This window comes from Nelumbo nucifera, chromosome 1 (genome assembly GCF_055504915.1).
Source record: "Nelumbo nucifera cultivar China Antique chromosome 1, China Antique-T2T, whole genome shotgun sequence".
NCBI lineage: Eukaryota > Viridiplantae > Streptophyta > Magnoliopsida > Proteales > Nelumbonaceae > Nelumbo > Nelumbo nucifera.
The window spans coordinates 93345531-93370696 of NC_142649.1; the positions used below are offsets into that span (position 1 = coordinate 93345531).

The window sequence follows — 25166 nt, forward strand, 5'->3', positions numbered from 1 at the left end:
ACAAGGTTCGAACCTAGGGTTTCCCTTGGTTGTAGGGCGCAAGGGTAAGATCTAGAAGCTGATGTCCTACTAGACTGCTTCTAGTAGTTAGTAGCTATTCGGCTACTAAGAGAGGTTTGTATAGGACAGACCTAATTGAGGACTGATTCCAGCACTCCTAGTATTGGCCGTAAGGGGGAGAACTCTCTTTACAGTTGCAGTACTCAAAGCTCAAGTGAAGTCTGCACAGCACAGTGGTGGAGAGCACTCAATTTCAGGTCGGTTACCAGCCCAGAACACCTCATTTGCTATTGTAACTAAACTGCTTCAGAACTGTGACAGTCTCGGCAAGTCTGAAACAGTGTTGCGAGCTGTCAGAACCTTCTTCAATTCTGCAACTAGTCTCTTTTTCAGCACTGTGATCTCTTCGGCTAGTCTTAAACAGTGTCATCTACACTGAGGCTGCAGTCAAGATGTCTTCAATATCCGGAGAGGTTTCTTCTAGAGATAACAGACCTACTGCAAGGTCTTCAAATCTGGAAAAACCCCAATCTACACAGCTTGCAGATTACAAGTGTGTTGCTGGATGAATACAACTTCAGGGAGTGGTCCGTTTCTGCAATGCTTTTTATTACTTCCCGTGATCTCACAGGCTACTTAGATGGGAACAAGAAGGAACCTGAGGTTGGCAATGCAGAGTATGTTGTGTGGCGCAAGGAGAATGCCACAGTTATGTCCTGGTTACTTGCCTCTATGACTCCTCGGGTTGCCAGGACTGTTCATCACTTTCCTACAGCAGCCAAGATATGGGAAAAGGTGTCTAAGACCTATGGATAGAAGAAAAACAATGCTAGAATCTACAGATTGAATCAAGACATTGTTGCCTTACGGCAAGGGGATATGACAGTTGCAACATACTTTGCAACTCTATAAGGTCTTTGGGAAGAACTTGACCATCACTTGATATTGGATTGGGAAAATGTCAGGGACAAGAAGAGACATGATAAGCAGATTGAAGGGAGCAGAGCCTTTAAGTTATTAACTGGCCTGGACCCAGTGTATGAGGGTATAAGGTCACAAATTCTAGGGAGAGATGAATTGCCCGAGTTACACCATGTTTATTATCTGGTGAGGAATGAAGAAGTCAGGAGAAAGGAGATGCAAGTTGACTCTCAGACTCAACCAACTGAACAATTTGGAGAACATTCAGCCCTGGTCTCTACTAAGGGAAACAGACATCCAGACAAGAAGCACCTTAAGTGCACTCATTGTGGTGGTGAGAGACATGTAAAAGAAAAGTGTTGGGTCTTGTATCCTCACCTGAAGCCAGCTGCATTAAGAAAGGACAAGAAACAACAGAAGGGTCATGCGGCAAGTGGGAATCTTGTCACCAGCAACAATGGTGACAACTCACAGAATATACCAACAGTGTCTTCTTCTCCTATGGGGCAGGTTGTTGATTCCTCTGGGGCTGGTGCTTTGGGCTTCACGGCTAGTAAGGTAGAGGTCCTTAAATGGGCTAATTCTTTTGCTTCCACCTCTCTTGCTAGATCAGGTACAGTCTCTGTCTTTAGTGCAACTAGCTCTATTGACTCTACTTCTTGGGTTATTGATTCTGGTGCAACTAACCACATGACACATATGTCCTCCTTATTCTCTTCATATCATTTGTTGTCTGGTCAGGATAAGATGAGAGTTGCTAATAGGTCTTTCTCCACCATCTCTAGAAAGGGGGTGGTTGACCTAAGCAATGACCTCTCTCTTAAATCAGTTCTACATGTTCCCAGTCTTACCTCAAATCTTTTGTCTGTTTCAAAACTTACCAAAAATTTGAATTGTAGTATAACCTTTTTTCCTTCTCATTGTGTCTTCCAAGATAGATTGACGAGGAGAACAATTGGGAGCGGTCATGAGTATGGAGGCCTCTACTATTTTGATGCAGACATCGGTTTAGCCTTACAAGCATCTGCTACTAGTAGTCTGGAGAGTGTGGAGTCAATAGCTAGGTTGCATCTGTGGCATGCTAGGCTAGGTCATTTGTCTTTCTCTTCATTAGAAATGTTGTTTCTCGAATTGTTTAAGGGCATTTCAAGTCAGAGTTTAATCTGTGAAGTATGTCAAATGTCAAAACAATGTAGAACTGTTTATCCAATTTCCAATAATGAAATTCGAGCTCCTTTTGATTTGGTTCATTCTGATGTTTGGGGCCCTTCACCCATTGTTTCCATTGATGGCTTCCGTTACTTTATCAGTTTTATTGACCACTATTCTCGATGCACATGGATCTACCTATTAAAAGGACGGGATGAAGTACCACGGATAACTATGGCATTTTTCAAGATGATTGAAACATAGTTTGATAAGAAGATTAAGTAATTCCAGTCAGATAATGCTACTGAATATTTTGAAAAATCCTTGAACTTATTCATGGAAGATGCTAGCATGTTACATCAATCATCCTATGCTAATACCCCTCAGCAGAATGGGGTTGTTGAGCGCAAGAATAGACATCTATTGGAGAGAGCTCGAGCCTTACTATTCCAGCACAAAGTTCCCAAGCAATATTGGTCTCAAGCTGTACTTACTGCATCATATCTGATAAATCGGATGCCATCTAAGGTGTTGGGTACGAAAACCCCTTTCTCTGTTTTGTGTCTCACTCTTCCAGACTTTCTTCTTCCTCCACGGGTCTTTGGCTATATATGTTTCATACATGTGAAGGATCCAAAGAAGACCAAGCTGGATCCTAAGGCTATGAAGAGAATATTTTTGGGGTACTCTCCTACACAAAAGGGGTACAAGTGTTATGATCCTGTCTCCAAGAGAAAGTATGTCACCAGAGATGTGGTCTTTTTTGAGTCTCAACCCTATTTTCAATCTTCTCAGAATCCTCTTCAGGGGGAGACTAGTGGGATGGAAGATGATTCTCATTCTCCCTCCTTTTTTGTTCCCCTATCTGCCTCAAGCCTTCCCTCTTCTTCTACTCCTAGTTGTGGCATCCCGGGTCAACCTAGTGAGGCTCCCACTGTGTCGGTTACCTCTCCTGATGCTGCAGATGTCCCTGAAGGCTCCAGTAGGCAACAGAAAGAGATACTCGCATACAACAGAAGGAAAAAGGGCCCCCAACCTCATGACAGCAACCAATTGGACTCGGATCAATCTGTCTCTGCAATCCAAGGTAATTCCAACTCACATACTTCTGATTTGGATCTTCCTATTGCTCTCCGTAAGCCTATCCGTTCTTGTACCACCCTGCATCCCATTGCTGATTTTGTTTCTTACTCACATTTATCTCCTGCCTATCACTCCTTTTGTGTCTGCTCTTTCCTCTGTACGTGTTCCTTCTAGGTACTCAGAGGCCGTGTCTGATCGAAGGTGGAAAGAAGCTATGAATCAAGAGATGAAAGCGCTAATGAAAGCAAGAACTTGGGAATTAGTGGATCTGCCAGAGGGGAAGAGCACTGTTGGGTGCAAGTGGGTGTTTACTGTAAAGCACAAGGAGGACGGGTCCATTGAAAGGTACAAGGCCAGACTTGTGGCAAAGGGGTTTACTCAAAAAGAAGGAATTGACTACAAAGAAACCTTTGCCCCAGTAGCAAAGCTCAACACAATTCGAGTTCTATTGTCACTAGCAGCAAATTTTTCATGGGAACTTCATCAACTAGATGTGAAGAATGCCTTCCTAAATGGTGACCTTCATGAAGAGGTATTTATAGAACCTCCACCAGGCTATGACTTTGGTAGAAAGGTGTGTAAACTAAAGAAAGCATTATATGGTTTGAAGCAGTCTCCTCGTGCATGGTTTGAGAGGCTTTGTGGGGCCATGAAGAAAGTGGGGTACACTCAGAGCAGTGCAGACCATACCTTGTTCATAAGGAGACAGGATAGCAAACTTACGGCACTCATTGTTTATGTGGATGATATGGTGATTACCGGGAATGACTTGGAAGAGATAAAAAGACTGAAGGAGTTTTTAGCTTCAGAATTTGAGATCAAAGACTTGGGCCATTTGAGATATTTTCTTGGGATTGAAATTGCTAGGTCAAGAGAAGGAATCTACATATGTCAGCGGAAGTATGTTCTTGACCTCCTAGAGGAAACAAGCATGATAGGGTGTAGGCCAGCAAATACTCCAATAGAACAGAATCATGGCCTACAGGAATCAGTAGGGGAGGACTACTGTGATAGAGAGAGATACCAAAAATTGGTAGGGAAGCTGATAATACTTATCTCTCACTCGGCCAGGTATTGCTTATGCTGTGCATGTTGTCAGTCAATTCATGCACTCTCCAAAGATCCCTCATATGAAAGTAGTTGAAAGGATTCTCAGGTACTTGAAGACTTGCCCAGGAAAGAGAATTCTATTCAGGAAAAACAATAGAATTGAAATTGAAGCTTATACTGATGCAGATTGGGTTGGTTCTGTTGGAGACAGAAAAACAACTTCAGAATATTGTACATTTGTGGGAGGGAACCTGGTCACATGGCGTAGTAAGAAGCAAAATGTAGTTACTAGATCAAGTGCGGAAGCAGAATATCGAGCTATGGCTCACGGGGTTGCTGAACTCCTATGGCTTAGGACCTTTCTTAATGAGCTTGGCATTAAAGCTGAGGGTCCTCTCAGACTGTATTGTGACAACAAGGCTGCCATCAACATTACAAATAACCCTGTAAAACATGATAGGACAAAACATATTGAGATTGATCGACATTTTGTTAGAGAGAGAATAGTCTCGGGAGAACTCTACATTCCTTATACTCCATCTGAGATGCAAATTGCAGATGTATTGACTAAAGGGTTGGCTGCAGCAAAGTTCATGGACCTTCTTGGCAAGCTAAACATGATTGACATCCATGCTTAGCTTGAGGGGGAGTGTTAGGTTGAAGGTTTTCATGTATTGATGGTTCGGCTGATAAGAGTTCTTATTAGCCTGTATTTGAGTTTAAGTTGTTATGTACTGGGTCTGTGTTAATGGGCCTAAGTTTGTTTAGTGTTTTAAATTGTCTGGGTGTCCCATCACTAATCAGGGGCATTCCAGTCATTTCCTGTAACATTGTACTGTACTCTAATATAAATAATAGTATTGTCGACTGGGTCATTAAGTTCGACATTCTCAGCATCTCTTGGTCTTCTCCTCTCTTCTATTGCTTCGGCTACAGCATTTCAGCTTTCAATTCTCACCATTCAGTTTTGTAGAGGTCATCTGCACATTCAGATAATCAGAAGGCACCATCACACCTGATTTGTATTCACTATTGTCTCCCATGACTGCACAAAAAAACAGTGTGAGGTTGTACCACTAAATTGTTACTCTACTGCCCTAATAAATCACTACACTCATACGAATGACTGAACACCACTAGGGTTCCTAGTACCAGGTTTCAGCAGCAACACTCACAACTATTCACCACTGTTTCAGCAACAATATTCACAACTGTTCACCACTTTTAGCAACAGCACTACTGTTGTCGTTTACTGTCAGCACTAGAAACCCTCACAACACACCTCACGAATAATATTTTCAGTTCTGCAACATATAAAAGAAACTTGCTACATACCACAACTTAGTTCGAAGATCATGTACCTGTCGAGTAGAGGGTACCAAGTCTGCACTGTCACCATCACAAAACCAGCCCTCTTCGAATTGCGAGTAGAGGGTTTTCTACCAACCACACAAAACCACAACGACTGCACTCGTTGGAGGCATGGAAACCCCCAAAAGGAGAAAACGACCTGTCATTTTCTTCCTTTCTGGAAAACTCTCTAAATATCAATGAGAATTCTGCAAAACCCTAGAGAGGAATGCGCAAAACAGAGAGAAAATGAGACAACTGATCTGAACTGATTATCGTGGCTCTAGTACCATGATAAAACTCAGATTAGATGTACGTGTATGTTCAGATCAGAAGAAAGAGAAGGAAAAGAGAGGGAGAAGGAGAAGGAGAAAGAGAAAGAGAAGACAAAGGAGAAAAGTCACAGCCGAACTAGAGAGAAAAATCTCAAAACCTCTAGTCGGCCCTTCTTTTATTCTCTTCTAAGATATACAAGGATTACCATTGTGCCCTCACTTAAGTGAGGGCCACATCAGCAGAGCAATACATATATAACTAAACATAAAAGGACTGTACTACCGTTGTACAGCCGACTAACAACTTCCTCTTTTTTTGGGTAGTTTGGACCTCTCCTACTAATTAGCAATGGAAGATGGCCATAAGTGCAGTTTGAGAGGAAAAGCTAATTGTTATGGAGTGTGACAACATTTTCTGTTTCCAATGGAAGAATATTCAAAGCAAAGTCCAACCTACAAATTTTGGTGTTATTTATGCTCATCTATGATGCCCAAATATGGATATGGGAAACAGGGATATGGATATGACTCTCCATTTCCTAAAATCCTGGATATAGCCATGGTTACAGGTATTCCATGTAATATGCTTATATTATGCATTTTTATCTAGTCTTTGAAGCTAAATGTCATTTTTCAAGACTTACGTCTTGCCAAATTTAACAAAGTTTCTAACATGTGCAGATATTTTTACAGTATAATTTGTTAATACTTATAAGTGTACATATATTCACAATGTTAATGCTACAGATTACATCTAGAAGTATCCATGCAGTATGCAGTATCATATCTGACAAGTATTGCATATGACACTAGTACACTATTTATGTGCAGGTATCCAGTTATCATAAATGCTCATTTTTCTGTTTCTCGTTTTTCTATGAGAAATGGGGTTAGGTTTGACTGTATTTCCATACCATGCGTAAATCCTTGGCTATGAGGGATTCATATTTAGGTGGTAGATCCTTTTCTTACACAATTCCTAAATTTTCATATATGTAATAGTAATACAATTATTCTTCACTAATCAAAAATTTCTCTATCAGTAAGCTGTCTTTTGATTGGAGACAGGATTGTTGATATGGTTTTTGCAGTTTATTTTGTTGATTAGGGTTATTGCTTAACACAATGGTAAAAATGCAAGTTCAGGTCTGAGAGAGGTCACTTGGTGAATGAAATGCCTAAGGTCAGGTCCATATCCAATCCATCCCTCCCAAGACTCCTGATAGCCGGGGTCAGAATTGGGTAATGGCCCTTTTTTATTATCATCTGTGGTGTAAACTTTGACATATAAATGTTTGAGGCAAAAGATGACAAGTACGGAGTTACAAGTTATAACAATATATGCAGTTCGGTAATCTTGGGCAAGGAAAAAGGAGGCCTGATACTAGAGGTCAAAGATCACATTTTCAGAAATAGCTTTAACCCATTCAATCAATCTATAAGACATTTACATAATTATAGGATCTGGCATTGGCAAGAGGAAAGTCCAGAACAGTGTTGAGAATGCAAGTGAGGTAGGTTTGAAAACAATAAACAACATTTATAAGTAAACCACAATTTGAAATCTAGTCCTTGAGTTGCAACGAGAATCAGATGTGGATTCCAGGAGAAAGCAAAAGGCACATTTGCAACTTAGCATGAGACACATACGGTAAGACACCAGCAAGATTTCCAGCCAGTCCGGAATACAGGCCCTTCAAAAGAATTTTTCCTCCACCACGAGCTGCCTATAAAACCAATATAGGCAGTCCAATACAATAATGTTACGAGAGAAATATAACAATATCAAAGTTTCTAGAAAACTTAAAGTGGTGAACAATGACAGGGTAGGGAAGATATGTTTCTCTCCCTTCAAGTAAATATCAAAGCAGACATCTTAACTTCAATTAACATGCTAAGAAACAAAGAGCAATATAATTTGAGAGAGTGACAGACAGAGAAGAGAAGAGAAGAGAAGAAAGAGGATAAATGTGAACATTTCTAACATCTTGACTTAAACCCTTCAGATTAATCACCCAATTCCAAATTTAAGTCAGAGAAACATATCACTATTTTGATCCACTTGTAGTTCCATGGACAATAAGCAGCCAGAACATTGAGACCAATTGTTTTGGTAAACCTGTTATAAAGCAACCTTGATATCCAGGATAATAGGCAATCATTTTATGGTATCCTGTGTTTTTTTTCTCTAGTCAGTAATGATATTTCATTAAGGATAATAGGTAATAGTTTGAAGATACGGATGTGTCACCTCAGCACTCTTTCTCTGTTTATACAATCTTTCTTTTTAATAAATTTCTATTTATTGTTAAAGAAAAAGAAAGAATGGCAAAGAAACAAGGCAAAGAGAAGAAAGAGAAGAACAAATGAAAATTGAAAGGCAGGACAAAAACCAAAAAAGAAAAGAAAAGAAAATGAAATGAAATGGAAAGACAAAACTCTTAAAGAACATAAATGCTACCTCCCCCATACAGAAAAATCTGCAAAAGACTCATCTTCCCAAGCACCATATAAGAAACCCAACAATGTCCCAAAACAAGAATGTGACAGTGACAAACCAGGCCTCACCTAGAACCAGTGACCACGGAAGGGGAAAAAATGCTACCTTGACAATACCACAAAACAGAAATGATGCAAATGCAATTTACAAGACTATTCCCAAATTATATTAAAAAAAATAAAAACATACACACACAACCAAAAGAAGGTGATGGTTTCACAAGGTTCTCAATAATAACCAGTTCCAGATATCCAGGAATTGGATATATAAATAGTAAATAACATTACAAAGGACCAAAGTGAGTACTAACCCAGTCTTCAAAGAAGACTATTCCAAAAACCTTCGCAAGCACCGAAAAAACAAGCCATTTTCAAGGAATAGCATAATCTAATACAAATAGTCCTATTTGGCCCCGGTCTGGATAAACTATCAGCAAGAGCTATAGATTCTCTAGCGGCTGCTCTGTTAACAGTTCGATGAAATGGGTACCAGTGGAGAAGTCTGCTCGATTGTCACCTGAGAATTCAAACCCTAGATGTTTGTGACGTAAGGAACCAAAGATGCAAGATCAGATAATTTCAGAAGAGGATTCTGACTATGAGACAGAATCCGATGACACAACAAGCATCGGCAGTGTGGAGTTGCAGGCTCCCAAGGATCCTCTCGAGGAGGGAAGCTTAAATACTGTACAACTCTTCTTGGAAGAGGAGACAAGTGAGTCCATTGGTGACGGGATTAGCAAATCACAGTTGATTGTGGGTGAAAGCCAGTTGACAGCTTTTATTTTGAACCCTGTTCAGATGGAGAGCTTCTCTTTCCCTCTCTTGGCAGCCAGGGAAGAGGAAATGTGACCAATAAACTTGGAGGCAGCACAGGTTCCCTCTCTTAATGCAAACAAGTCCCCCAATAGAGTTCAGCTAGAAATGGCAATTGGTTTTGAGGGGCAGGACCTTCCTTTGCAGTTTTGCACAGAGACTCCGATGAGTTACCGCTCACCTTGTAAGTCCCTTCGAGGGTGGCTTAACCTCCTGAAACAGAAGATGGGAGGGAAAGGGGGAAAGGTAGGAAGAAGATGACAAAGAGAGAGAGATGAAAGGGATATTCATTCACACCACTTATTACATGATCAGGGTCTTATATAGCTAGCCTACATGTATGCAATCATGAAGAGAATATCTTCTGGTGGCAGTGTAACTAACTCTGGGAGGCTATGCCGCGTGTCATGCTAGCCTCTTTGTCTTCTAGTGAAATGCTGCTCGGTGGTGGCCTGCTCCACACCTATAGTTGGGTTCGGAGGGAGTGTTTGGGTCCCAACATTTCCTCCCCCCTTAGCATTGACCTTGCCCTCAAGGTCTAGGTTTGGAAACCTCTCATTCAGCCTAAGATAAGGTTCCCAAGTAGCATCATCTAGAGGAAGCCCAACCCTTTCTACCTTGGCTTCTGGCACAACCTGACCACCTCGTCGAACCCAACGGAAATCCATAATTCTGATAGGCTCGTGTCAATGTCCCCTTCTTCAGTGAATTGGGGTAAGTTGGGTGAGACAGGTGTATGATTTCCCACCGCCTTCTTAAGAAGTGAGGTGTAAAACACTGGATGAAGCTTTGAGGTTGCAAGGAGGTCCAACCGATAAGCAACAGGGCCCACTCTCTCCAGAACCTTATAAGGCCCATAATACCTGGGTGCTAACTTGTGCCAAGCCCGTCTTACCACTGAGATCTGGCAGTAAGGTCGGAGCTTAAGGTAAACGAAGTCACCCACCCGAAATTCTAACGGGCAGTGGTGAGTGCCATAGTGGGCCTTCATTCGTTGTTGGGCTTTTGTCAAGTTGGACTTAAGCAATCTAAGAATCTCGTCTCTCGCAAGTAGACGGGTCTCTACTTCTGCCACCTTGGATGACCCATATTCATAAGGTAATATGGGAGGAGGTTCTCTGTCGATGCCATATTAGCTGAGTTATACCTTTTTTGATTCTGCTGGTCTGGTTTCTTGCCCTAATCCGGTGCTGACTTCTTACCCAAATCCTGTGCCCATTTAGGTTTTCCATGGAGATCCCAGCATGTATCTTTCGTGTGTCGTGTCTTCTGGCAGTGAGTGCACCAAAGCTTGCTTTTATCTTCTGATTTTTTCTGAGTGTCACCCCTTTTAAAGCCACCTCCGACATTTGTATCTGAATTTCCCCGGACAGCTAGGGCAACTGACTCCCCTTCTACACCATTCATCACACTTCTTCTGCTTTCTTCTGACTGCACCAAGGCATACACCTCCTGGACTGATGGCAAGTCTTTACTACCCAAGATTTGTACCCTGATGGACTCATATGACGGATTCAGCCCTAGGAGGAAGGCAAACACCCGTTGCTGTGATACAAGTGACTTATAGGCCTTTGCATCTTCATCACACTTCCAATTCACATTCTGATAGTGATCAAGTTCTTTCCATATTGATGTCAAATCAGAATAGTACATCGAGAGACTCCTCTCCCCCTGCTTGCAAGTAGAAGATTCAGCTTGTAGTTGATATATCTTGGCATAGTGCCTCTGTTCTGAATAAGTGGACTTCACTTGTTCCCATATCTCACAAGCAGTTTCAGCCCACATAAAAGTCTTCCTTACTTGTGGCAGCATTGAAACCAAGAGCCAAGACATCACCATACTGTTCTCTTGGTTCCACCTATCATGCTCAGCACTTCCATACTTGGGTTCCTTTACTCTCCCATTGATGTATCCTATTCTCCCCTAGCAGTGATGTAGAGTTTTATTCCCCTAGACCACTCAAGGTAATTCAGACCATCAAAGGGAATAACAGCCATGGGAAAGCTCATATTCATTCCCCCACTCACTCCATTGCGTCTCCCTGAGATCTCTGAAGTAGCAGAATTCTCAGTCGACATGGTCAAGCAGTTAATCAGTCCCAAACACCGGACTTAGGACCCCTCCTTACTCCACAAAACAATGCTCCACTCAGTTCACACCCACACACTTGGGTTTAACAACCAGGTTGAGCACAAACAGTACCAAATTCCGAACAAAAACTGAGGTAATATTCGGCAGATTTCAGACCTGTATAGTTTTAACAGTCCCCACCTACCAGAATTCCAGAATGTCTAACAGCCACTAATCAGCAGGAGAGATCCTTCTTACTTATAGTCAACTCAAACCATTGAGAAGACAAGTCATCCTTGACCTACAGTTGTCTTAACACATGAACAGGATCACACGATCCAAGAAAACTAGGGTTACACAGGTTCGACAGCATTCAGCCGCCCCAGATTCATAGGGTTTTCACTCGGCACATGACCAAGGAGGGTAAAGAAGAGAAAAATAGGGAGAACTGTACCAGTTGGAGCTATTTTGTAGCCCAGAATCAGATTTCTGTTCTGCTAGTCCGTTCGATCTGTTCTTTGGGTTGATCGATCTTCTCTTGACAGTAGGGTTGATCGATCTGCTCTCTTTTAATCAGCATTCCCGCTCTAATACCATCTTGACAGTGTGGCCGGCCAAAGATAAGAGGAAGAGAAGAGAAGAGAAGAGAGGAAGAAGAGAAAAGAAGAGATAAGGTTTTGCAATGTAACAGTACTAGCGGCGCCAGTCTTTATATTACTATATATAGGGCGACAGAAATAACAAGGGAAAAGACCCTTGTGCCCCTTAGTACAATAACAGACATAACAGAAATAAAAAACACTTTAATTAGCCAAACAGGCCCTAATATCTGCAACTAAGTTATTTTAACATTATTCTAATAGAACATTCACGGCCGTTGGATAAGTCTGGGGAGATTTATCCTGCCAAGGCTGACACTGGTGTGCTGCCAAGTGTTAGAGTGGCTTGTCTCAGTCGCCAGGGTGAGACCCAAGGCACATGTAGTGTAGGATTACATGAATCCTTGAACCGGACCAGATTTCCAGTGTTGCCCTGGACCTTGGAGATTGATGGGCAAAACTGGAATGTTACACCTGACCCCTAGACTCGATTATGATACTACACTAGGTGTCGGATTGGGCTGTCTTTGATATGCCAATCAGTGAGATCCTTAGCGGGGGTCAAAACCTGGGCTTGTTGGGACAGTCTGAGAATTCATCTGAGTGGGTGATCATAGTGACGGGATCAGCCCCTTTGTCGGACAAAAGTAATGATCGGGGATGCACTCTTTCTAATGGAAACCAAACTGCCGGCAGTTGATTTCAATCGTTGGAATTTTGTTTTGCAAAATGTATATATATGATATATACTTATGTATGGTTTCAAAATGTTTGCAAATGGTTTTAAATCCCGGGATCCATGTGAGCAGAGAGTGCAGCACTGTTCCTTGCAGCCGAGGGAGAGGTCCTCTCTTGTCAGGCAGTGCTTGATCATTATGGGCTGAGAGGTTAAGTGTAAGGCCATTTAGGATAATGCCTGATGGGTTAATCTTGCATCTGCCCACAGTCCCTGGGTTTTCATAAGATGGTTTGGCCCAGGGACCACTTAGTGTAAGTGTTGGGCCCATAGGGTCCATGTGATGGGCTCAAGGGGTTCACTGGGCTTTCCAGTGAATTCGGCTAGGCCTTGTAACAAAGGCTGGGCCGAACCCATGTGGTTGATGTGGAGATCAATGCTTGGGTCCCACGCCATACAAAGAAGCCCAACTGGGCAGCAATTTGGAAACTTATTGAGCACTAATTACTTATTGGACCTAAAAGCCCATTTCGAACTGGGCTGATATGATCACCCACTTAAGGGGGCGAATCTGTAAATAGGATTAACCTCCTGATGAGATCAGGAATGGGCTGATCTAATCTGCAGATAGGATTAAGATTATCTCCTATCCAAATACAGATTTGGATTGGGATAACTCCTAATGGGATTAGGAGGTTTCTTAATCACTAAGAAAGGAGGAAACCCTAATAGAGAATTACAAGAATTCGACCTAGGGTTTTGCACTTACACTCTCTGCAATCTGAGATAGGATCTCACCTCCCCTAAGCTGAAAATGGCATTCACACCTCTTTCAGCCTTAGGGATCTCCTCCAGTCGTCGCCACCTTGCTGCATAGTTCGAACTCCATTGAAGGGAAAATCAAGAAATATGTTCTTGATATCAGTCTTTGCTGAAAGGCTGATTTGGTTTTGTGCTCTAAGCCTCCAACGAGTTCTTGTGAAGAGTTCGGTACGTGAGACGTACACTGTTGGTTCTGCCCCACCATCGCTGTGTCATCTTCAGCGAGAGCAGATCTTGGATCATTCTTTGGGCGTGAACACCGACGTTGGGAGATTTTGATTCTCCGTATCAGGTATAACTCTTCCCCTGATCTTTGGTTCAGATCTGGTCTGGTTTGGTTCGAGTAGATCCTTGAATATTTGATTCTAAAATAAGGGAATGTGATTCCCAGTTGGAAGAGAGGTAGGAAATTTTTGAAATTCGCCCACCCATTCCGCAACCTTTTTGGCGTCCATACGATGGATCCTACCATTCTTTCACCTACACCCGATGCATTACATTCTATTTCAAAGGGCTAGAGAAGTCTAGAAGAGTGAGGACTGGAGGGTTGGAAACTGTTGTTTTCAAGTCTTCAAAAGCCTGTTGGGCTTCATCAATCCAACTGAAGGAATCCTTCTTTAATAGACGCGTTAGTGGGGCGGCCATAAGCCCATACCCCTTAATGAAACGCCTATAATATCCGGTAAGCCCAAAAAAGCCCCGCAGAGCTTTTACAGTAGTGGGCTTGGGCCACTTCTAAATGGCATCTACCTTTTCTGGGTTTGTCATGACCCAACCTGCTGCAACCACATGGCCTAAGTACTAAATTTGTCCTTGTCCAAAGGAACACTTTGTCATTTTGGCATGTAACTGGTGCCCCTTTAGAGTTGTGAGGGTGAGTTTCAGATGTTCCATATGTGTGTCCCAATCCCTGTTGTACACCAGAATATCATCGAAAAACACCAGAATAAATTGCCTTAGAAATGGCCTGAAAGGTGGAGGGGCGTTTGTGAGTCCAAAAGGCATAACCAAGAACTCATAATGGCCATCGTGGGTCCTAAAGGCCGTCTTATGGATGTCAGCCTGGTGGACCCGAATCTGATGATACCCAGACCGCAGGTCTAATTTGGAGAACACTCGTGCCTCTCCTAACTCATCCAGTAGTTCGTCAATGAAGGGTATAGGAAACTTGTCCTTCACAGTAATCTGATTTAAGGCCCGGTAATCTACACAAAAGCGCCAATTACCATCCTTCTTCTTTACTAAGAGTACAGGAGATGAAAAAGGGCTGGTGTCGGTCTGTATATGCCTTTTTTCCAATAGTTTTCTCACTGCCTTCTCAATTTTCCAGCTTCTGAAAGTAAGGGTATCTATATGGCCTCACATTGGCCAGATTAGAACCGGGTAAGAGAGGTATCTGATGATCACAAGCCTGGGGTGGAGGTAATTGGTTCGGCTCCTCGAATACATCGCCAAACTGATCGAGTATCAACCGTAAGGCCCTGTGTTGGGCTTCAGTGGGGTGAACACAGCCCTAGTTGTCCAGAATTGGGACTGTGGGCTGAATGACTAAGTGCATAAATATGGGTTGGTCAGCATCCTTGGAGGTCCGTATCATAGAGGCTAAAGTGTCACTTTGTGGACCAGGGGGCCGCACCCCTTGTAAATGACAAGACTGGCCATCCTGGTGAAAATCCATTGTCATTTTGGCCCAATCACATAGAGCAAGGCCCAGGCCACGCAACCAATGAACCCCCAAAATAATATCAACCCCCGAGAAATCCAATGGGTGGAGATCCACCACAAAATTATGGCCCTGTATGAGGATTTTCTCCTTCTTACATACACCATTACATAACATCTGACTCCCATTAGCCACATGGATTGAAAAGAGAGGGGTGGGTTGTATGGTAATACCTAGCTGCTTAGCCAAACGGCAAGTGATGAAATTCAGGGTAGAGCCACTGTCAATCAAAACCATCACGGTCCGGCCCATCAATCTTCCTTCTACGCGCATGGACTGAAGAGAGTTGAGGCCCATGAGGGCGTGTAAGGAGATCTCGGCCCCGTCAGGTTCTGGCCTGTCTGAAATCATTTCACAGTCAATTAAGTGCTTCGGGTCTGTCTCTTTCGGCTCTTCCTCTATCTGTAGAAGAAATACCCGTTGGACCCAACATTTATGGTCCGGTCCAAACTTATCATCACAGTTATAACAAAGGCCTTTCTCACGTCGGGCTTGCATCTCAGCCCATGCGAGACGTTTGAAAGGCATAGTGGGCCAGGGCAATATGGGCTTTTGATGATCACTAGCCGGTTTCATGGACTACTGCTAATCGACCCATGGAGGAGTCCTCAAATTCGGGTAGGTCGGTTTGCTAGCTCTACGAAGGTTGTCGATTCTTTCTTCTTACAAGCGAGCCAATCCCACTGCAGCCATGACAATCGTTAGACAGAGACGGATATCCTCTCTGAGACCTCCCACGAAACATCCTACTAAGGCTTTCTCCGTCCAGTCGTGTACCCTGGTCGCCATCCGCTTGAACTCAAGCCGGTACTCTGCTACCGTTCCAGTCTGCTTCAACCGGGTGATCAGCTCATCGTAGTCCACAAACGCCTTCGGCCCAAAGCGGATGCACAAAGCTTCGGTGAACTCCCCCAAGTTACCTGGGGATGATTCCGGCGATACCACTGGAGCCATAGAATCGTGTCTCCTTCTAGATGAATGGAGGTAATAGAGACACGCTGGTGTACGGGAGTTTCGTGGTATTCGAAATATCTTTCTGCTCAGAAGATCCAAGGAATGGGATCTCCACCCGAATAGTTGGAAAGGTTGATCTTAGTGACTTTTCCGGTGGGGTAATCCCCTGTTCTTTGGCTACTGGAAGCAAAAGCTTCCGCTCCTGCTAGGTGATTGGTCTCACCGGACTGTTGACAAAGCTAGAGACCACTTTGAGTTCCTTGAGTTCGTTCAACACCTGGTGAAACCCAACCTCAAGCTGGTCGACCCTTTCATCCACGGTAATGGAACGTGTCTGTGGCATCATGAAGCCTAGGATTTGGATAGCCTGGCTCTGATACCAATCTGATGAGTTACCACTCACCTCGGAAGCCCCTTCGAGGGTGGCTTAACCTCCTAAAACAGAAGATGGGAGGGAAAGGGGGAAAGGTAGGAAGAAGATGACACAGAGAGAGAGATGAAAGGGATATTCATTCACACCACTTATTACATGATCAGGGCCTTATATAGCTAGCCTACATGTATGCAATCATGAAGAGAATATCTTCTGGTGGCAGTGTAACTAACTCTGGAAGGCTCTGCCATGTGTCATGCTAGCCTCTCTGTCTTCTAGTGAAATGCTGCTTGGTGGTGGCCTACTCCACACCTATAGTTGGGTTCGGAGGGAGTGTTTGGGTCCCAACAGACTCCAGCTAGGAACAATTTATCAAAGGTTGATTCTACTTGTAAGTTTGACAAAGTGTTGGCTAAACATGGTACACCTCCACAGATTGGTAAAACACAGGGAATGGATTTTGTCCACACTCACAACATTGGAACTTCACTTTCTAACCTCCTCCTTTCAGCTCCAGTGGAACCAGGTATGCCTGTCCATTCGGTTTTAGATACTAACTTGGGTTCTTTGCTTGAAACAGGTGCTCTGGATTCCCAACTAGAAAAAACAGCCAGTAGTGGAAGGGGTGAAGGTATGCAACTGGGAGAAGATGAGAGAGTTCTAGACCTGAAAAGGAGAAAGGAAGAGGAGCTAGAAAGGATTTGGGACCAAATTTGTTTGTTGTTGGAGGAATATAAACAAAAAGAGGAATCTATGGATACAAATACAGAGAAATTGATTCCTTCTAGATTTGAGAAAGGGGGTGAGAAGGTAGCAGTAGGTGAAGAGCCTTTGAGGACAATGAAAGAAAAAAACAAAAAGATCAAAAGTGGAGCGATTAATTTCGGATATTAAGGGGGACATTGAATTTAGTGGGAGAGGGTGACTGAAGTGGGTCTTCTATATATGTTGCCAAATACAGAGAAATTGATTCCTTCTAGATTTGAGAAAGGGGGTGAGAAGGTAGTAGTAGGTGAAGAGCCTTTGAGGACAATGAAAGAAAAAAACAAAAAGATCAAAAGTGGAGCGATTAATTTCGGATATTAAGGGGGACATTGAATTTAGTGGGAGAGGGGAGAGAAGGAAGGGTTCCAAGTAGTGGGGGAGAGTGACTGAAGTGGGTCTTCTATATATGTTGCCAATGAAAATAGTTAGTTGGAATGTGAGGGGGCTTGGAAGTGCTAGTAAAAAAAGGCTAATAAAGGACTTGTTGAGAAGAGAAAAGCCTGGCATTGTAATGCTTTAGGAAACTAAGTTATCGGAGTTAGATAGAAGGTGGGCAAGAAGTGTTTAGAAGATTAGAAGAGTGAGATGGACTTATGCACCCTCTTGGGGTGCCTCGGGGGGGCTAGCCCCTTCCTAGAAAGAGGATGTGGTGGAAGCTCTGGAGGAATTAATAAGTGATTTCTCAATTTCTCTGAAATTTAGGAACCTGGAGGATGGCTCTATGTGGGTACTAACAAATGTGTATGGGCCTAACAACTACAGAGAGATAAATGAGTTTTGGGAAGAGCTATATGCAATAAAAGGATGATGGGAGGGCCCTTGGTGTTTGGGTGGGGATTTTAATGTTATTAGATTTACAGAGGAATCAAATAACCCCTAATAGACAATTACAACCAGTATGAAGAAGTTCAATGACCTAGTCAATCTTTATGATCTAAAGGAATTCCCATTACTTCAAACCATCTTTACTTGGACTAACTTCCAGGAAAACCCAACCTGCTCAAAGCTGGACCTTTTTCTTTTTAAAGCAGCATGGGAAAATCTTTGGAAGGGTTTGGTGACAAAAGCCTTACCTAGAGTCACTTCTGATCACTGCCCTATTATGTTAGGACAGGAACGGTTAGGTGGTGGGCCTAGGCCTTTTAGATTTGAGAGCATGTGGTTGACACACCCAAATTTTGTAAAGAAGGTTGGGGAATGGTGGAGTGAGGAATTGAGGGGTGTAAAATGGAAAGGAGTGTGGTTCCACAAAAAAACTGAAAATGTTGAGGGCCAAAAAAAAAGAGTGGAACAAAGATCAGTTTAGGAGAACAGAGGAGCACATATCCAATTTACTTTCAAGTATTGAGGCTTTAGATGAGAAGGAAGCCCAAAGAACAATGAATGAGCAGGAGAGAGAGTTAAGATGGAAACTAAAAAAAGAATTGGAAGAAGTGCTCTATAGAGAGGAAATCTCATAGAGGCAAAAGTCAAGGCATAGATGGATCAAGGAAGGTGATGGGAATACCAAATATTTTCATGCTTTGGCCAATGGGAGAATAAGAAAAAATTATGTGACCAAATTAGAAATTGATGGAAAAATCTTCTCCTCTCAAGAAGAGATAGGAAGGATTTTTGTAGATCACTTCAAATCAAGGATGAGACCTCTAAACATTAGAGAGAGGCTGGAAGGATTAGAGTGGCCAAGGCTAGATGAGAGCATTTCAGGTTGGCTGGAAAGGAACTTTGAAGAAGAAGAAATCAAACAAGCGGTGTTCTCTATGGATAGATCAAAGGCACCAGGCGTAGATGGTTTCACCATGGCTTTTTACCAAGATTGTGGGAGAATAATTAAGGAGGATCTGGTTGAGGTTTTCAAGGAGTTTGAAGAGAAACATGTGATTAGCCCTGGAATAAATGCCACTTTTTTAGCCCTCATTCTGAAAAAGGCTGATGCTAAACACCCAAAAGACTATAGGCCCATTAGTTTGGTGATGAGCATCTATAAAATCTTGGCAAAGGTGTTATCCTTAAGGATCAAAGTGGTTTTACCATCTATCATTAGTCAAGCTCAATGAGCCTTCATACAAGGTAGGCAAATAACCGATCAAATCCTAAATAACAAATGATTGTGTAGAGGATATGAGGAAATCGGGGGGTTCAGGCTTTGCTTGCAAGTTGGACCTTGAGAAGGCATATGATATGGTGGACTGGAGTTTCCTCTTGGAGATACTTAGGACTTGTGGGTTTGGGGAGAGATGGTGTTTATGGTGATTGTGTTAGACAGTTGTATGCCCTTAGCTCCAATCAGAATGATGTACAATATGAATTTATTGTAAATGAATAAAGTACATATTTGATTCATGTTCCTGTGGTGTGTTTCTGTGTAATACCCTTAAACTAGACACTTATGAGACTCGTGTTAGTTTAGAATGTTCACAGCCGTTGGATAAGTCTGGGGAGATTTATCCTGCCAAGGCTGACATTGGTGTGTGCCAAATGTTGGGGTGGCCTGTCTCAGCCACCAAGGTGAGACCCAAGTCACATGCAGTGTAGGATTAATTGAATCTTTGAACTGGACCAGATTTCCAGTATTGCCCTGGACCTTGGAGATTGATGGGCAAAACTGGAAAGTTACACCTGACCCCTAGACTCGATTATGATACTACACTAGGTGTCGGACTGAGCTGTCTTTGATATGCCAATCAGTGAGATCTTTAGCGGGGGTCAAAACCTGGTATGTTGGGACAGTCTGAGAAATCATCTGAGTGGGTGATCATAGTGACAGGATCAGCCCCTTTATCGAACAAAGGTAATGATCGGGGATGCACTCTCTCTGATGGAAACCAAGTCTGCCGGCAGCCGATTTCAATCGTTGAAATTTTGTTTTGCAAAATATATTTATATACTGATATGCATATATATATATTATGGTTTCCACACGTTTGCAAAAAGGTTTTAATTCCCGGGATCCATGTGAGTAGAGAGTGCAGTACTGTTCTTTGCTGCCGAGGGAGAGGTCCTCTCTTGTCGGGCAGTGTTTGATCATTATGGGCTGAGAGGTTAAGTGTAAGACCATTGAGGGTAATACCTGTGGGCTAATCTTGCATCTGCCCACAGTCCCTGGGCGTTACAAGGTGGCTTGGCCCAGGGACCACTTAGGATAAGTATTGGGCCCATAGAGCCCATGTGATGGGTTTCAGGGGGTGCACTGTCCATAGCAGTGTATTCGGCCAGGCCTTGTAACAAAGGCTGGGTTGAACCCATGTGACTGATGTGTAGATCAATGTTTGGGTCCCACGCCATACAAGGAAGCCCAACTGGGCAGCAGTTTGGAAGGCTAAGTGAGCACATAACCTTATTGGGCCTGAAGTCCATTTCGAACTGGGCTGATTTGATCAGTTAAATGAGGGGCGAATTCTGAGATTAGATTAGCAGATAGAATTGGGCCTTAACCCTATGCACTCAGAGAGTCCAGATCTGAATGTGATTCAGATCTGGAAACCTCCTAATAGGATTAGGAAGGGGCTGATCTAATCTGCAGATAAGATAAGGGTTTACCCTTATCACTTAAAGGGAATTCTGATCCAAATATGATTTGGATCAGCAACTCCTAATGGGATTAGGAGTTGATCCCTTTAAGCTTATAAAAGAAAGAGGGGGCGTCAGCCTTTAGAAGATATTCATATTCACATCCTCTTCAGAGCTGAAATCACAGAAGAGGAAATTCAGCATCACTGCGCTAAATCTCTCTTGCCGCCTCCGTCCTGCCGCCGCCATATCTGCCAGTTCGATCTCCTCTTGTCAGTAGGAGTGATCAAGATTGGATCTTGATATCAGTCCTTTGTGAAAGGGCTGATTAGAAGAAGTGCTAACGTGCCATCCAGCTGATACTTGCAAAGGATCTGGTTCTTTTGAAGAACACTGCTGATTCTGCTCCATCCTGCACTGCGCCATCTTCAGTGGAAGCAGTTTTTGGTTCCTTCCTTGGGCGTGAATACCTCCATTGGGAGCGTATCAGGTATATCCCTTTCCTACTGCTTTTGTTCAGATCTAGTTCGGTTCATGGTTCAAGATTGATCCTTGAAAAATACGATTTTTCTAAAATAGGGAATACGATTCCCAGTAGGATGGAGAGAAATTTTTGAAATTCGCCCATTCTATTCCGCAAGATTCGGGCGTCCACACGATGGATTTTCATCCCTTCAAATTGATTGCCTTACTTCGGTTCATTACTCTGTGCTAGTGAATGGAGTGGTAAAGGACTTCTTTCCAGCCTACAAAGGGTTGAGACAAGGTGATCCTCTTTCTCCTTTTCTTTTTACTTTGGTGGCAGATGTGTTGAGTAGATTAACATCAAAAGCAGATAGGGATGGGGTAATAGGTGGTTGGAAGATCGGAAGGAATAATGTCTTTGTAACTCATCTCCAGTTTGTAGATGATATTATTATTTTTTGTAAGGGAAGCGAGCCAAGAAGAGTGGGAAATCTTAAGGATCTAATTTTATACTTTGAGAGAGTTTCCAATCTAAAGATCAACTTTGAAAAAAGTTGTGTAGTAGGGGTCAATTTGGATGACAATAAAGTTGAGTCTATTGCTAACTATTTGGATTGCTCTATTTCCTCTGGGCCCTTGACTTATTTGGGTTTACCTTTGGGTGGGAATCCTAGGGAAAGCAGATTTTGGTACCCAATGGTTGAGAAATTTGAAAGAAAGTTGACAACTTAGAAAAAGAATTATATCACAATGGGAGGAAGGGTAACTTTGATTAAGGTTGCACTTGCCAATTTACCAGTCTATTATCTCTGTGTTTAGGATCCCCGTAGGGAGGTTAGGAAATTAGAAAAAATGATGAGAGATTTTCTTTGGGAACCAGGGGAGGAGAAAAATGATCACTTAGTTAATTGGGAGACAGTTTGTCGAAGTAAAGAGGCAGGGGGTTTGGGATTAGGGAATTTGGTCTTAAAAAATGAAGCTTTATTGGGAAAGTGGCTATGGAGATGGTCTCTGGAAAGAGAAAGTTGATGGCATAGGGTTATGCTTAGTATTCATGGTTGTTCTGTCTCTGGTTGGGATGCTGGGGTATCTCATCGGGCTACCCAAACAACACCGTGGAAGGCAATACATGGCGTCCTCCCCAAGTTCCTTCAATTTGTAAGGTATGATACTTGTTCTGGAAATTTGGTTCTTTTTGGGGAAGACACTTGGGTGGGAAATTTACCTCAAAAAGACCTATTTCCTTCTCTGTATGCCCTTTCCCCTTATAAAAATGAGGTTATCTCTGTCCTTCTTCCCCCTCCAGTTTTACCTTTATCCTTGAACTGGGACTTTGGTTTTCATAGGGGCTTAAGGGAGGAGGAGCTTGCTTGTGTTACTCAACTTCTATCCATTCTAGAGAGTGTTTGTTTGGACCCCTCCTCTCCTGATAAAAGGGTGTGGACTCCTATCCCAAAAGGTTCTTTCACTTGTGCATCATTCTTCAAATCCCTTTGTTTGAGGACCTCTTTTGAGCCTTTCCCAGTGAAAGAAGTTTGGACAAAGCCTGTGCCACCCAAAATTGTTGTTTTCTGCTGGGAAGTGTACCTTGGTAAGATCAACACTTTGGAGAACTTATAAAAGAAAAAGCCTTTTATTTGTTTGTCCCAGACTGGTGTGTACTGTGCAATTCTCATAGTGAGGACTATTACCACTTACTGGTTTCTTGTTCCTTTGCTACAACTCTTTGGGAATGGATGTTTGTTTTGTTTGGATGTAGGTGGAATCACCCAACAAAAGTAAAATCATTATTCACACCAACTACCTTTGTTTGCCTAACAAAAAGAGGAAGAAGTATGTGGAGATGTTTCAGAGCAGCCACCTTATGGGCAATCTGGGAAGAAAGAAACACTAGAATTTTCCAAGATAAAGAGAGGTCATTTATAGAAGTGAAGGAATATATCTTAACTAGGACTATCCATTGGCTGAAATCCTTGGCTTCTTTCAGCTCTTTTTCATTTGATGACATCTGGAGAAATTGGGCCACAATTGCACACACTTCGGTTAGGAAAACCAGAGCCACTATAGTTTGGGTAACTCCCCCAAAAGGTTTTTTTAAACTGAATTTTGACGGAAGCATCCAGGGTAACCCAGGATCGTCTGGCATTGGAGTATTGAGGAATGAAAATGGCAACATCATATCCTTATTCTCAGGCCCGATAGGGATAGGGGACTCTACAAGAGCTGAGATATTGGCTGCAGTACAGGGAATTCAGATTGCTAATCAACTAGGAGTGGAGAACCTATTGATTGAAGGGGATTCTAAGGTGATTGTGGGCTGGCCGTCAAATCCAGATTCGGTTGTTTGGAGTTATAGGGATCTCATCAAAAAAGTTAAATGTTTAACAAGGCACATAACATGTAGATATCAGTGGGTGGGTAGGGAGGCAAATGTTTTGGCTGATCATCTTGCTAAACAGGGGGCTACTAGGGACCATTTATTCTGGGCAGCATTGTAATTTCTTCTGGTCTTTTGTAACGGTTAGGGGAGGCTGCATCTCTTGCCTCTCCAAGGAATTCTTGTAAAATCTTATTCCTATTGTTTAATGAAATCATTTTCAATTATCAAAAAAAAAAATAGCTATAGATTCTCTAATGAAATGTGGCATTTGCCAAGGACCACCGGATCCACTGCATTTTTCATCCATCCGATAATTTGGAAGTTTTCTTCATGTTCCAATCTTTGAAAATCCAATTAATAGATAAGCATTGAAATCTGCAATGATGCTAAAATCTCAGCTCTGATCACTGTTTCAAAACTAACCAAGGCTGAAAAAGATGTAAAGAGTATCTCCATCTGCAAAAATGTAAATAATGCCCTTCTGCTCTCCAATCAACCAGAGAGAGCCCACTAGGATGTCTTGACCAATCCAGGAGAGCCTAGTAGTCTTTAATTAGTTAGGTTTAATTGGGTTAAGATAAGGTACCTATTTTGTAAGTTACAGTTAGTTTAGAAAATCTTGTAACGATAATTTTTTTTTGTTATTTTCAGCATTTCAATATTGGGTCCTTAAGGTTTAAAGCTGTTTTAATTATCCAATATGAATTTTACACATTCTCTTTAAGTTCTAGTGGGTTTTACAGGGATTTATAAACAGTGTTGATGATAATGTGAATAATTTTTTCTGAATAGAATTTTGTATCTTCTTGGACAGAAATTTTTCTCCTCTTGTGAGGCTCGTCCAACTCAGCAGGTCATTTTTCTATTTCTTTTTTCTTTTTCCATTTTCATCATTCTAATTAGTTTTGTTTCTCTTTCTTTCTTACTGCTAGATCAATTGGTGCTGTTACTACTTGATTCAAGGATTTTTGTGTGGCTTTGTATGCATTAAAAATTTAAAATGTACCTACCCCATTCCCCGGCCCACATAACCACTTTAAATTTTGACAACTGTCTTCTTGGTAAAAGGCCAGTAGAAAGTCAGAACAGAGAGAAGAGAGAAAAGACTTGGAGTCAAAAACATTGGCTGGCGGCACCAGCTTCTATATTTATATTAGGGAAATCCAAAAAATTTAAAAAAAAAAAGGAAAAATTACATATGTGCCCCTGCAACACTAAACTGCAGATTTTTAACAGTTATAACAACCATTCCTCTTCTACCATCTGTCAGTGCAATAGTGTCTAGGTATTACAAGCACATAATATTTTTCAATAGAAGAAAATTTCAAGTCAATTTTTCAAGTAGGCTCCTCATATCATATATGCTACCAGGACAAAAATGGTTGATATTATAAGGCAATCAGATTCTAAATTCAAGCTTTTTGTCTTTTGTCTCCTGCTGTGCTTTTTTGCTTGCAAACGGGGTTTGGGCTGACTGTAATTTCTTGTATCGTGTAAATCCCAAAATGGGAAACTCATCCAAAAAGTTACACAAATTCAATACAATTAATCATTTCCTATAAAAATGGTATATCATGAATGCTACCAGAACATGAACATTTCTGTAGCTAACCAAAAAATAAGTTGAATTGACAATATCCGCTATTATGCAACAAAAGCACAACCATAATGGATTTTGTTATCTGG

At 42.1% G+C, this 25166-nt stretch overlaps 1 protein-coding gene across 8 annotated transcripts in view; it reads right to left on the reverse strand.

Moving 5' to 3' along the window:
- The window catches only part of LOC104605501 (S-adenosylmethionine carrier 1, chloroplastic/mitochondrial-like), a 56594-nt gene that overhangs the window by 22054 nt on the left and 9374 nt on the right, over positions 1-25166 (reverse strand). For all 8 annotated transcript variants that reach the window (XM_088888918.1, XM_010270290.3, XM_010270291.3 and 5 more), the window contains one exon: positions 7479-7551. In XM_088888918.1, the coding sequence (XP_088745044.1) occupies positions 7479-7551 (73 nt within the window). The remainder of the gene's footprint in view (positions 1-7478; positions 7552-25166) is intronic.